General features: G+C 44.5%; 1 protein-coding gene across 3 annotated transcripts in view; it reads right to left on the bottom strand.

Annotated features, from left to right (window-relative positions):
• The window catches only part of Atp9b (ATPase phospholipid transporting 9B (putative)), a 196,040-nt gene extending 194,864 nt beyond the window's left edge, over positions 1-1,176 (bottom strand). For all 3 annotated transcript variants that reach the window (XM_057788553.1, XM_057788554.1, XM_057788555.1), the window contains exon 1: positions 967-1,176. In XM_057788553.1, coding sequence (XP_057644536.1) covers positions 967-1,085 — 119 coding nt within the window. In that variant the 5' untranslated portion in view covers positions 1,086-1,176. The remainder of the gene's footprint in view (positions 1-966) is intronic.
• Positions 1,177-15,405: the final 14,229 nt, after the last annotated feature.

Below are 15,405 nucleotides of genomic sequence, written 5' to 3'. Positions count from 1 at the left end.
TTAGAGAAAAGAAACGACCCCAGGTCACAGTAGTTAAGTACATGGACAAGATCCAAATCAGTTCTCTAACATCATTCGAACACTTGCCCTGTTAGTCACTCGGCTTCCAATAGTCCTTAGTGTCCAGCCTGATGACCCTTGCAGTATACTCAATAATTTCCATAAAAACAAATCTGGCAGGGTGTTGTGACACATGCCTTTAATCCCAGCACTAGGGGAGGCAAAGGCAGATGGAGCTCCATGATTTAGAGAACAGTCTGCTCTGCAGAGCCAGTTCCAGGCCAGCCAAGGATACACAGTGAGACCTTGTTTTTAAACAGAAAAATAATGTTCAACCTAAAAAGTTTTCAAAAGCTCTGATTCGGAAGGGACTAGCTATTCAGTGATATCTACATTTTTCTTCTTCGTACTAAGGACTGTTTCTTCAATACAAAGGTATTGGTAACTACGAGGTAATTAACTCTCCACTTTAAAGTTTCTTTTATAAACCACAGTATTACTTTCTTTGTGTAAGATATTATATATGAGTATGAGACTTCCGCTTGAAGCAAGGTCTGCACATTTTAACTGCATTGATAAACTATGGCCCCTCTCTAAATAATCCGTGTCTACCCTCCAAAACAGCTGTTAACAGAAAGTACTGTGCCGTACACTCGTGGCTCAGGACAAAGTGGGCCTAATAAGCGCTTCGCGTCGGGAAAAATCAGTGACACTCAGAAGACGTGCTTTTCACACTCAACATGAGTTGCACCTGTCACCTCGGCCAGCTCTCCCACACGATAAGTTCTGGGACTCCCGACGCACGGGAGAGGCGGAGCGGCGTCCCTGAGCGCCTGGGCGCGGCTCAGCCCGCCGCCCTTGGCTTTGGAGTCCGCGGCCTGGCGGACGCCCGGCTCGGCGACCCCTCACGGACCACGGGCGGCGGGGACGACCCGCGGCGCCGGGAAGGATCGGGCCCGAGGTTACCTGCCGCGCCGGTCGGCACCCGGCCCGGGCCCGGTGGCGCTGTAGTAGGCCGCGCGTCTGTGGCTGGCTGAGGCGGCCGCCGCGCTGCGCACCGGGTACAGAGGGATCTGGTCCGCCATGCTCAGGCCAGCCCCGCCAGCTAGACTCAACTCCGCGTCTCCCAGCCGGGTCCACTCACTTCCAGCCAGGGCCGCAGCACCCCAGGGCGGCGCCCCGCCCCCGAGTGTCGCCTGCTGATGGCGTCACAGAGCGGCGGAAGACCGCTCGGAGGCGTGGCTGTCACAGGTCCCACCCCTGCCGGCAGTGTCTGATGACGGCGATTTGAAAAGAGAGTCGCCATGGCATTCTTAAGCTCCGCCCCTGTCCTATGTCCCCCCCCCAACTGTTACAGTAGTGCCAGAGGCTCTTTCTCTTAAGTCTCTCTTCTCTCTCTCCCACACTCTCTCTCTCCTGTCTCTCTCTCTGTGTCCCTTCTGTCTCTGTCTCTTCCCTCTTGTCTCCTTTTCTTCTCTTTCCTTGTCTTTCTTTCTCTGTGTGTGTCTCTTCTCTTTCTATTTCTCTGTGTGTCTGCGTCTCTGTCTCTCTCTCTCTCTCCTCTGTGTGTCTACTCTGTTTCTTCTTTTTTTGTTTCTTTCCTCTCTTTCTCTGTCTTTCTGTGTCTATTTCTGTCTCCATCCTCTCTGACTCTTTCCTCTCTGTGTCTCTCCTCTCTCTCTCTCTCTCTCTCTCTCTCTCTCTCTCTCTCTCTCTCTCTCTCTCGCGCGCGCGCACACACACACACACACACACACACACACACACACACGGGCCCTGCAACCGACCCCCTTTGTTGGAGCGCTCTAGGCCAGTGGTTCTATCGTCTCCAGTTTCTTGGAAGCCTGGCTGTAGAAGTGAAGGTGAATGCAGCCTGCAAGTCAGGTTCTGGCAGGATTCACATGCTTGGAAACCCTACCTGTGTCATTCCAGACCTGAACTCATTCAGTCATCGAAGGTCCAGTCTTCATTTGCAAAGATGGATGGTGAAAGCCACTACTCTTGTCAGCCTAGACCAGCCCAGGATTCTCATCAATACCTGTGGGGCTGTCTGTGCTACACCAGGGTTAATTCGTCTCCGTGTTCCACTGCCGACCAAACCTCTCCATATTTATGCTAATAGTTATCTTTCATTCCATCTGAAGAATAAGCTGGGCCTGCTCTGAGTCACTTTGTTGTATAGAATAGCCATTTTCAGGTTCTGCCTATCCTTGAGTAGCTCCATTTGACAAACCAAGAGCCTTGAACTTAGCTCTGAATCTTGTTTATACAGGTAAGCGCCCGCCATCTGCCAGTACTCCAGGAGGCACAAACTGATCATTTATTTTATGCCAATAAATAATAACACCTATGAAAATATCAAACCAGAAGGAGCAGGCATGTGCATTTATCAATCAAACCTTGCACCTGGGACTATAAAAAGAACACCCCAAGACCAAAATGTGGCAGGCATAGCTTAAGGAACCTCTAGGAAATTGCCATAGCAAAGGACTTCTGCCTCTGCCCCCAAAGACTCCAAAACAGTTTCTCCTGATTATGACACCATAGTCATTTCATAGTGACACTAGAAATGTCTGTGCCTCATGTGACTTCTTGTGTGATCCACTACAGATGTTCTGCCTCCCACTTAAGACAGTTTTTCTGAGCTCTACAGCCTTCAGCCCTTCCTTTGCCGTTGAGAGAGGGGGAGAAGGTATTTGAATGGGTGTGGTGTGTATGCTCTGAGAGTTAATGTTAGTGAATTAAGAGGATGTGGTTTTCATTGATTGTCAAGTTGAGACTTAAAACCATCCAGAAGTGTGACCCTAGTGAAGAGTCTTCGTAATGAAATATATGGACTTGAACCAGTCACTTCTGGATCCAGATCAGTGTCTAACATAACTGTCAGAGAGGCTTCATTCAGCAACTCATGGGAGCAAATGCAGAGACCCACAGCAAACATTAGGTGCAGTCCAGAAAATCCTGCAGAAGAGATTGAGAAAGGATTATAAGAGCCAGAGTGGTCAAGACATCACAAGAACCCGGCCCACTGAACCAACTAACCAGGACCCACAGGGGCTCACAGAAACTGAACCGACAATCGGGGAACCTGTAGGGTCTGAGCTAGGTTTTCTGTATATATGTTATGGTTATGTAGCTTGGGGTTCCTGTGGGAGCAGGGGCTACCTCTGACTTTTTTTTTGCCTCCTTTGGGAACCCTTTTCCTTCTGAGTTACCTCATCTGGCCTTGATATGAGAGGATGTGCCTGCCTAGTTTTACTATAACTTGATATGTCATGTTTGGTTGATGTGGCTGGTAGGCCTGCCCTTTTCTGAAGAAAAAGGAGGAATGGATCTGGGAGAGAGGGGATGCTGGGGGTGGGACTGGGAGGAGAGGATGCTGGGGGTGGGACTGGGAGGAGAGGATGGAGGGGAAACTGAGGTCGGTATGTAACATATGGGAGAAAAAATATATATATATATGCACAGGAGTTAATAGAAAGAGGAGGCCAAACTGACCCAAACCAAATAAAATGAAGACAGAAAGCTAAATAAAAATAAATAAATAAAATAAAACTGTCTGGAACATAACCCTCTGGATATGACTAATTTTCCAGAGAGGTTTTAACTGAGGTGGGAACACCCACCCAGAATGGGTGACATCGTTCCATGTGCTGGAGTCCCAGACTGAATGAGAAAGAGGACATGAATGGAACACTAGCATTCTCTCTCTCTCTCTCTCTCTCTCTCTCTCTCTCTCTCTCTCTCTCTCCCCCCCCCCCCGTCTCTCCTCTCCGCCTCCCCTCCTCCCCTCTCCTCCTCCCCCTCCCCCCTCTCTCTCCCTCTCTCCCTCTCCCTCTCTCCTTCTTCACACTGCTGCCACCTTAGTTAGAGGCACTCTGACCATGAAACAGAACAAACCCTTAAGTTGCTTTTTGTTTCCAGGCATTTTGTCCCAAGATGAAAAGTATCCAATACAAACGGGAATAAAAGAATCCGATTTGCAAAGGACATTCTGCAGAGTAATTAGATTGCATGGTCAAAGGCAAAGAAGCCGGTGTGACTCGTGAATCAAGTGTTTGCTGAACTCTGACATTGCAGAGACCTAAGCGTGTCGATCTAGGTTTCTGAGGCAACTCAGCTCATGCCACTGTTTCTTGTGTGCTCATGCTTCTTGTCTACACTGAAACATACTGAGATTTTCCCCTTATTTCAAAAGTGTATTTTTTTTACTAGTGTAGTTGAACAGTTAAGTCTCCAGAGAGTTCTGAGTTATGTTTGCTGTTTTTGTTCATAATTGTTTTTTAAAAAAATATGACTCCACATGGTTTCATATAATGTAAAAGTCAGAAAAGTTTTAAGAACAGCAACAGGTTTCTGAGTTTTAACAACCAAAAATTAGTTCAAAATCAAACAGCCTATCTGAACTCTTTTGGGCAGTGCTCGCCTGAGTTGCGTCATGTGACTTCACTGCAGTCTTGTCTCTGAGCACGCACCCACACACTTTGCACTGGGCATGATGTCACACCAAGAAGTGCCAATGAACTCTGTCTGAAGCAGCTCAGCTCAGAGTCGCGATGTTTTATTATGCATACAAAGTTTTCTGCTCTTGTGGAAACAAACAGTTTAATTAGAGAAAACAAAGATGTGTGATGTTTTCCTACCATCATTACATAAATTTCAGATTAGTATATCTTTGAGTTGACTAGTGTTACAACGTTTGATTTGGAAATGGCATGTGAGTGGCTTGTGTTTTACTAAAAAATCATTAACTGAATTTTGACTTGGAACAAAGACAAAATTTTACAATTCTCAAAATAACTCTGAATATACTTCTACCATTTTGTACTTTATATTTATGTGAAGCAGCATTGTTAACATTGATGGTTATAAAATTAAAATATTGATGAACTCTTGAAAGTATTGAAGCCACCTTCAATATTCTGCAATATCAAATCTTCCAACATATTAAATTCGTCATGGGAAAGTAAATAGCACATCCATCTTACTAGTGTGTAAGTTTTCTTCCATCTTTAATAAGCTGTTAATTTATATGTACATAATTTTTCTTAAATTATGACTTGCTATCAGTAATTGTTTCACTTGGATACCTATCTTATATGCCTGTGGTGTAAGGATTCTCTTGCAGTTCTCAGCCTTCCTAATGCTGTGACCCTTTAATACAGTTCTTCATATTGTGGTGACTCCCAACCATAAAATTATTTCACTGTTATTTAATAACTGTAATTTTGCTACTGTTAACTGCTATGACTCATAATGTAAATATCTGTGTTTTCTGATGGTCTTACACAACCCCTGTGAAAAGGTCATTTGATCCCCAAAGGGGTCATGACCCATAAGTTGAGAACCACTGCTCTAGAGAAAAGATGATAGAATGAATATATAGAATAAAGGAAATTTATTGGATCAGATTACATAGTTATGATTAGGTAATCCAGCCATAGGCTATCTGCACACTACAGAGCCTGAGAATCTCATAGTGGCTCAGTCCATGAAGCCCAGTACATCGGCAGTACCAAAATGGCACTAAAGACCTAGAAGATTCTTGAAAAGTCACTGGGCTTTCGTCTGCATTGGGATGCAAAGAATCTAGAAGTCTGATAGTTAAGATGGCAACAGCAGCAGAAATAAAGACTCAAGAAATGAAGACAGGCAGACAACCAGCATGCCTTTTCCTTAGACTTTTTTCTATCTGGGCTGAGTCAAAAGGTATCCTCAGGATACCTCAGTTAATTCTTCCTAAAACTGGGCACACAGACATTCCCAAAGGCCTGACTCACTTGATTCCAGATCCAATCAAATGAACTATCAATATTAACCATCACACCTATGTATCCAGGGGTCATGAAAAAGAGTCAGAGCAGAGTGGTCCTGCTAGGGAGAAACAGGACCTATAGGAGTGTATGTGTGTGTGCGCGCATGCACGCACATGTGTGTATGTGTGTGTGTTTGTCTATGTGTGAGTGTGTGTGTATCTGTGACCAGATATGTAACAAGGTATAGTACATTGATTCACATGTTTATGGAGGCTGACAAATTTCAGGACATATCAAGTCCCAGAAAGGTCAGTAACATCATCCAAAGGCCCAAAAAGCCATGGAGTTGGTTGCAGGATGTATCTGAAGCCTTGAAAACCTGGAGCTCCACAGACACAGAAGATCAGTACCCAGCTCACATAAAGTGAATTCAACCTTTTCTTGGCCTTTTTGGTTTATCGCTGGTGTTAGTACATCGGATGACGTCTGCCCACATTGGAGAAGGCTGTCTGCTTTACTCAGTCCGTTGAGTCAAATATTCGTGTCCTCCAGAAGCAACTTGAGAAAGGGAAGAGTGATGTTTACCAGATATCTGTGCACCTTAGTCAGAGTGAAGACTCAAAAGATCTGGGCAAAACAATCTAAAAGAAGGATTTATTTTGGCTCTCAATGGCAGAATTTCAGTTTATGACAACTGTGAGGCGTTAGGAGGAAGCAACTCACATCTTGGGATACAGGATACAGAGAGTGGGGGATGGAGACAGAGAGGATGGTTATATCAGTAGGCTTCCTCCTTCCCCTGCCTAGAGAATGCTGCCACCCACATTCAAAGCATTAGCTTATCCTCTCTAGAAATACCCTCAAGGGTACACCTAGAGGTGTGATTTGTTGATCTCCCAGGCTCTTCTTAATCCAACCAAGTAGACAATGAAAATCACTACCACACTGGTCCTCCCATGGCTTCATTGTACACATAACTCACTCCTCAGATTACATGCTGTAAAAATCAATCAAACAAACAAAAAGGCCCACAGAAATGGCAAATTTCATTTGCTCTGAAAACAGCCAACCATAGAACCGCCTTCTATTCTTAACTGTAGACAGTTCTTTTGGAACGCCCTCCCAAACTGTTTATTGTCTTATTTAATCAGGCCCTGTCAAGTATACCCCAAGGCCTACTGGACCATCTCCCATGCCTCCCAAACTCCTGACTTCTACCAGGCTGTCTCTGTTTTCACTCAGCCTAACTTTCTATTGCCCATTCACGCCTGTTGAACTGCTCCAGCACATGGCTTCCTTTACCCCATTTCCTAAAACAGACTTTGTGAAAGCTCCCAATTTTGATTTGCTATTTCTTACAATGACTGCCTCAGTTTGTGTCCTGAATAGTTAAATGTCATCTTGTCACAAATTAAAGTCATTTGAGAGGGGGGACTTCAACTAAAAAGGTACCTCCATAAGGCAAGCCTACAGGTCATTTTCTTAATTAGAGATTAGTGGGGGAGAGCCCATTATGGTTAGTGCCATCCCTGCACTGGTGGTACTGGATTCAAAAAAAAAAAAAAGCAGGCTGAACAAGCCATAGGGAGCAAGACAGTAAGAAACACTCCTCCATGGCCTCTACATTTCCTGCCTCCAAGAGGTCCCAGCTCTGCTTTAGTTCCTCTCTGGATTTCCTTCAGTGATGGACTATGGTGTGGAAATGTAAGCCAAATAAATAGAGGTCAACTTACTTTTGATCATGGTGTTTCACCATAGCAATAGTAACCCTAACAAAAACACGTAGCGTTTTGAAACTCTCAGTGACAGGCATAGGATTGTCAGAGGCATGGTTTGCTAGTAGCATGGTTAACTTTAGGTTATCAGTATGTGTCCGTGTCTTCCCACAGCTAAGCTCCTAGCTTGCTGAAAAGCTCTGGCCAAGGAACCAAGCTTATTAATGTTGGATGATTAATGCACTCACCTTGGGGTTTTGTTGCTAGTATAAACCAAACAATTGCTTTATTTTTTTTTAAAGGAGGGGGTTCTTGTGTAAACCTAGGCATCCCCAAGGCTCCCACTCATAAAAAGCATGGGCAAGCCATGCTTCTGCCCTCTTGATTCAGAACGAGAATTAAATGTCAACACATTTTAAAATTTCAGCCTTTGGACGTTGAATGGATTGAATGGGTGGTTTGATTGATTTGCTTGACTTATCCCAGCCAATGTCTGTCTGTCTCTCTGCCTCTGTCTCTCTCTCTCTGTCTGTCTATCCTCGCTTCTCTCTCTGTCTCTGTCTCTGTCTCTCTCTGTCTCCCTCCCTCCCTCCCTCCCTCCCTTCCTCCCTCCCTCTCTCTCTCTCTCCCAAGTACTGGGATTAAAAGTGTGCACCACTACACCCAGCTTCAGGTTTGGACTTTTAAAGCTACAAAACAAGTAAGAGCCTATCATCAAAGCAATGGTTGACTGTTAAGGATACTTTAACTTTGCTCCCCAATCCAGAAGGTCCAGTGCCAGCAAGATGGCTCATGCTGTAGGGGTTTTGCTGACTCACATGATGAAAGGAAAGAACAGACTCCCTCAAGCTGTCCTGTAATCTGCACATGGACACTATAGCATGCGCATGTACAAACATACACATACATACATGCATAATGTGGTGGGTTTTCTTGGTTGTCAAAACTTGATTACATCTGGAATTAACTAAAACCCCCAAATGTATGGTATACCTGGGAGGAATTTTGCTTAATCTGAAGTAGGGAGATCCACACTTCTAATCTAGAGCGTTAAGGTAGGAAGAGATGCCTTTAAATCAGTACAAGACACCCCTACAGTAGGCTTTCTCAGACTGCCAACCCCCAAATGCCACAGAGAATGGTTATTATGCTGGACCTTATCGTACACTTGTCCCACTAGTCCCTATAACTTACTTTAACCTGATTCTCTGTATCTACATTTGCCTTGGGTTTTTACCTTTCATTCTTTATGTACTACTTTCCTGCTTTCTCTGTGTCTGTCTGTCTAGCGTTTCCCTTTCTTTCTCTCTGGTTCTCTCCAGAACCAAGTCCTCCTCCTACTTATTCTCTCTGCCCACCAGCCCCACCTATCCCTCTACTGCCTAGCTATTGGCCATTTAGTTCTTTATTAGATCAATTAGGTGCCTTAGGCAAGCAAGGTGAAACAAATGTAACACATCTTTACATAGTTAAACAAATAGAGCATAAACAAATGCAACACATTGTTACATAGTTAAACATACTATTCTGCAATACACAGTTTGAATCTGGGCCACACCTTCTGCTGGAAGCTTATATAAGGACATGGAAGAAGGAAGCTTTTGCTCTTTGCCTGTTTTCTAGCACCTTGCTAGCAAGTCCATTTCTTCACTGGCATTAGTGCCTACTTCTTCTGGATTTCAGAGTATACTGAGGACCAGTTGAGACATCCAGACTTGTGAACTAAGCAACTCATGTATTTCTGTATTGCATTTTTCATTCATAGCCAGCCATTGTTGGATTAGCTGGGCAACAGCCTGCAAATTTTATATTTATATACACATATATGATGTATATGTATATACTATATATACATACATATATACATCCTATAATATACACATACATTATATATAATATATACATTATATGTTATATAATATACATATATACATATTTATGCAGCATTCATTAGAATATTAGATGGGGGAGATTTATCTGTAAGTTTTGTTACTCTAGAAAAGCCTGACTAATACACAACCATACATATATACATATACATACATAAATACTGTCTTAGGGTTTTTATTGCTGTGAGGAGATACCATGACCATGGCAATGCTTACAAAGAAAACATTTAATTGGGGCATCTCACTTGCAATTTCAGAGGTTCAGTCTATTATCATCATGATGGAGATGGTGAAACGCAGGCAGACATGATGCTGGAGTAGTAGCTGAGAGTTCTACATCTTGCAGGCAAAAGGAAGTCAACTGAGATACTAGGCTGTACCTTGAGCATAGGAAACCTCATGGCCCACCCCCACAGTGACACACTTTCTCCAACACAGCCGTACCTACTCCAACAAAGCCACACCTGTGAGTAACACCACTCCCTATGAAATTATGGGGGCTAATTACATTCAAACTACGGCAAGATGTACAAAAATATGTTTTAATTTTTTATAAAAGCATTCAAACCCCTTTAAATGAAGTGTCTATCTCAAAGTGAATCTTATCTGTCCTACTTTATCAACAGTCTAGGTCTAGGATAGAGCAGATCCTAAAGTCAACTATGTTGTTGAGCAAACAGGTCAGGCTCCCTCTCCCCAAGCCTCTGCTTTGTTGCTTAGCTGCACCTGTGGACAAGCACTTGGACCATTGCCTTGTTTACAAAGAGTTCTTCATGCCATATGGGAAAACACAAACAAGCAGGTCGCTGTAGCACTGTAGGTTTGGGGGTGTTGCTGAAGGCCAGCAATGACAGACAATCCTCCTGTGAGAAGGTCCCCAAGACTGGACCCTATTGTTCATTTTACCTGAAAGGAGACAGGGCTAGAACCTTCTGTACTGGACACTTGGTGTTCAGGATTCAGAAAAAAATACACTGGAAACTGCTGATAAAGAGATCAAGACACCTGGCAGTAGGGCTTCCCTGTGTGTATGTGTGACCCACACAAAGACTCATGGGAGGCAGACTGTGATATCTGGGTAAGTCAGATGACTCAGCTGTGGGCATGCCTGTGATCCAGTCAGCCCTGCCCTTTCTTGCCTGATTTGGGGGGGGGGGTGGTAAAAAAAAAAGTGGCATTTTGTATAGATCAAGCTAGTGAGTGCTCGGCATCAAGATTTCTACTCAGTGGGGCTATTTGGCTACGGCCACTGCTGAGGACACACAATAAAGCAGCCACAGGACCACACTGCACCTTTAGTGATACTTCCCAAGGCATGTGGCTTGGCGGCAGTGTGGCAATGCTGGGATGCTGCTGCCATCACAGACGGGCTTGGCGGCAGTGTGGTCATGCTGGGTCGCTCCCATCACAGTGCAGTGCTTTGCTCTCACTGCACAGAAATGTCCTGTCAGTCAGTTTGAGCTGCTAGATAAAACCATGGAGTGGGTCATTTCTAAGCAACAACATGAATTTCCTATGGTTCCAGAGGCTAAATAGTCCAAGATCAGGGTGTCAGCGTTTGATAAGCCCTGTGAGTAACTTCTTGTACCATGGCAGGAGAAACAAAAAGAGCAAAAGAATGAACAGTAGCTATCCTGACTTGAATGTCGAACATCTCTACAGGATCCTGTTTGGACATTTGGTCCCCAGTTGATGGTACTTTGTGGGGTGTAGGAGAAAATACAGACATGATTCGGCAGCCGGTCTACTCGGCATACTGACGTCTAAATAAGAAGCATGGAGCCCCAGAAGCCAGAACAGTAAGTTCTTAAGTACTGTGAGTAGACAGTAGCTGGCTCCCTGGTCTCCCTAGTGCTGCTTCTACTTAGAGTCCATGGTGGTGTGAGCACTCACTGTCCAATCCATGGTAATGTGCTGACCAATCACAGCCCATAGGCTTCCACTCTGTAATGGTTGCTCATGTGCAATAAAGCAGAAGCTGATCTACGTCTCCGGAGTGGTTCTTCTCTGTGTACTTTACCAAACCTTGGACTTGGACTTTGCTGTCTTGTCTTGTTGGGGGAGGGGAGTGCAGATGGGGAGGGGTCTGGAATGCCCAGGGTACAATGGCAGGGGTAGGCTGTGGGAGTTTTGTGATGTGTACTGGCTTGTTGCTCAGCTTTCCTCTCCGCTGCTGTGGAACTTACCCTCCCCAGAGCTGCTGAGTTACCTCCTGACTTGTTCTTTGTTGTCCAAAGTCATGCTGCTGCTTGTCCCATTCTCTTCTTTCTAGCAGATTTCAACTCATTTCTTCATACTCATTTAAGGAGTTTATGAATGGACAGACGTTAATGTAGCCAACCCAACATCATGTTCAATCAGATATTTTAAAAAATCTTAGAGGACTAAAGATTCATTCCGGCTTATGGTTTTCAGGGTTTCAGTCTGTGGTCAGTGGGTTCCATCACTTTGGATGGTAGCTGTGGTAAAATATATTGGAAAGAACATGTGTCAGAAAAGGTATCTCACCTCACAGCAGCTGGACAGGGTTGGGTAGACAGAGACAAAGATGGAGACCCAGTGATTTACTTTCTCTACCCCCATGCCCCAGGAGAAAGGATGACAGCTGAGCCAAGACGAATACTCCCGTTTGACCAGATTCTCCATGAATACTCCCGTTTAACCAGATTCTCCATGAATACTCCCGTTTGACCAGATTCTCCATGAATACTCCCGTTTAACCAGATTCTCCTGTTCTCAGCCATCCCTAGCTGAGTATTTGGCCTTTGGTTTTAAGACAGTTGGGTGTCACCCAGAAGCCTTCTAGTATTGCCTGTTCCACTCTAGTTACTGGGAGCAAATGACTGGTCCAAGCCCCTCTTTCCTCCCACAGTTCCCTAAGCTTTCAGAGATAAATTGGAGGTGGGGGGCAATCCTTCGATTCCCCACTACTTTCTGTTGCCTGTTTGCCATATAGAAAGAAAGTGCTGGGACTTGTGTGTCTGGTGCCTGTCACATCTCACCTACTTGGCTCAGAGTTGGTGGTGTCTGACTTTGAGCAAGTAGCAGAGGAATAAATAATCCTAACTGTCCATAATACTGTGTGGGTGATTGCTTTCTGCATTTATAGCTCTTGTCTCCTACTTTGTATAGCCATCATCCAGTGAAAAGTAAACACCCACTCATCTGCCTTGCTCCCATACCCTCGCACGCCTCCACAGGTAGAGATGAGGGTCTCGAAGACATTCTCGATGTGGCATTTCTCACCCCTCTCGGTCGATTTGACCTCACAGCCACCTCAGTAGTTGGTCCTACTAATCTTTAAAACTGAGGAGCACTCTCCATCAGATACCTCCTAATTCATAATTTATAGGTGTCTCCTTCACACCTGCCTCTTCCCCACTCCCAATTCTCTGGCCATGCAGAAGAGGAGGGACTGCAATCACTCATGATAACTTTATTAGCTATAATTTACATTTATCTTCTGAAAGGACAGAGTGATGATTCTGGGAGCTACATATTAAATCCCAGGGCTTGTACTTGACCCTGCCCTGATCCATTCCACGCACAGCAGTGTTCTTTCTTGCCTGGAAGGATGGCTACAATTTGTCACTACGCAAATTATACTGTACTTGATGTTGACATTCTTTTATCAGGTAAATTACCTGGACCTATTATGCCAGAGGTAATTTCCATGAAAAATTCATATTGTGAAAATCTTAGTTTAAGTTGAAGAGTGGAAGGAGTGAACAGAGAGGCCTGGGTCCTGGTTGTCTATTTCTAGGGATGGTCCCAGAATAAACCAGCCTTTTGTGGCTCCCAGTTTGCTGGATGGTTCCAAACTCCAGCCATCAGTCCTTGTTTGGAGATGGGACTGTGTAATCTTGTCCATCTCTGCATCCTACTGGGTCACTAGGGCAAGCTACAGCTGAGCAATCCCTCTCCTACTCCCACTAGAAAGCAGGAAGTGATGTCAAAATATTAATTTGAGCAACGTTTAAAACTTAATCACAAAAGCTTAAGAAATTGTGTTATTGCCATGATAATTTCATCCCTAAGGGCCGTCCATCTCCTCTGATAAAGGGCCATACAATTTGAGGAAAGATGAGAAAAGGTCTGGGTTATTGTTCTATTTAGTAAATTCTTCATTGCCCAAGAATAACATGTGTTCACTATGGAACTTTTTAAAAAATTTAAACTTTTCAAAAAAAGATTTTGTTTTTAATTTTTAGTTGTGTGGCTATTTGTGTGAGTAGATGTGCCTGTGAGTCCAGGAACCCATGCAGGCCAGAAGCTACCCCTAGAGGTGAAATAACAGGAAGTTGCTGGGAACTGAACTTAGGTCTCCTGCAAGAGCAGTACATGCTTCTGTTGAGTCATCTCTTCAAACCACTGTGGAACTTTTTACATTTTAAGAAAGTAAAATGAAGAATTGAAAGCAAACTTTTCAAGCTTCCTTTTTTTTTTCAATAAGAAGCATGCTAAGGAGTTTGTAGCCTCCTTCTCACCTGCCCCCCTGTGCACAGACACACACTTACACTAGCTCCTGTGCACACACACACACATTTACACCTGCCCCTGTGCACACAAACATTTACACTAGCTCCTGTGCACACACACACACTTACACTAGCTCCTGTGCACACACACACATTTACACCTGGCCCTGTGCACACACACACACTTACACTTGCTCCTGTGCACACAAACATTTACACTAGCTCCTGTGCACGCACACACTTACACTAGCTCCTGTGCACACACACACTTACACTTGCTCCTGTGCACACAAACATTTACACTAGCTCCTGTGCACACACACACTTACACTAGCTCCTGTGCACACACACACTTACACTAGCTCCTGCGCGCGCACACACACTTACACTAGCTCCTGCGCGCACACACACACACTTGCTCCTGTGCACACATACACATTTACACCTGCTCCTGTGCATAGACACACACATTTACAAAAAAGGCACTGGAGAATTAATTTTCTTTTAAAGGGTCTGAAATTTCCTAGTGATAAAAATGTATTCCCTCAGGAAATGTTGACTCCCAACTTTCATTCTATACATGTGTGACTATTAGTGAGGGTCAAGTTATCAAAGCCCAAAGGTGAACTCTGGTAAAAGGAACATTTCGGAAGGTGGGAGATGGTTAGCTTGGTAAAGTGCTTCCCATACAAGCTTGGAAAGTTTAGATCCCCAGTACCTGTGTGCACATCTGTAATCCCAGCACCAGGGGAGCAAAGGCAGGAGCCTCTCTTGGGCTTGCTGACAAGCCAGTTTAGTGAGGTCAGTGAACTCCAGGTACAGAGAGAAAGCCTGTCTCAAAACGATAAAGTGGCAGCCAAGCATGGTGGTGCAGGCCTTTAGTCCCAGCACTGGGGAAGCAGAGGCAGGCACACCCCTCTGTGAGTGCGAGACCAGCCTGGACTATGTAGATAATGGGTTCTAGGGCAGCTGGGGCTGTGTTGAAAGATCCTATCTCCAAGAGGGGGAGTGGAGAGCAATGGAAAAAGCTATCTGATTTTTGACCTCCATATGCTCTAACATAAGAAACACACACACATACGAGAGAGAGAGAGAGAGAGAGAGAGAGAGAGAGAGAGAGAGAGAGAGAGAGAGAGAGAACAGAGAAACAGAGAAACAGAGAAACAGAGAAACAGAGACAGAAATATTTGAGCCTGCCTTGTGTTAGCTGCACTCTGGATATTATAAAATTGTTTTAATATTTTTTCTAAACCGTTTAGCAACTTATCATCACTTACTTTTCACGGACAGACAGGGAGTTTGATCAGGTCCATGGAAAATATGGTGGTTTGCTTTTTGTTTTCATTTTGTTTTGTTATTATCCAGACAGGGTCCTAGCTAGGAACTCACTATGTAACCCAAGCTGGCTTTGAATTCATGGCAGTCCTCCAGCCTCAGCCTTCTGAAGGCTGGGACTCTAGGCGTGAGTCACCATGCGTGGTGGAGACCTTGACGCTCTTTAATTCAAGCCGATTTAATGAAAGCTGAAGGGCACGGTTAAGAGTATTCCAATTGTCAAAGACAACGT

This window comes from Chionomys nivalis, chromosome 14, assembly GCF_950005125.1.
Source record: "Chionomys nivalis chromosome 14, mChiNiv1.1, whole genome shotgun sequence".
In the NCBI taxonomy this organism is placed as follows: domain Eukaryota; kingdom Metazoa; phylum Chordata; class Mammalia; order Rodentia; family Cricetidae; genus Chionomys; species Chionomys nivalis.
This window is presented reverse-complemented; position numbering and strand designations above follow the sequence as displayed.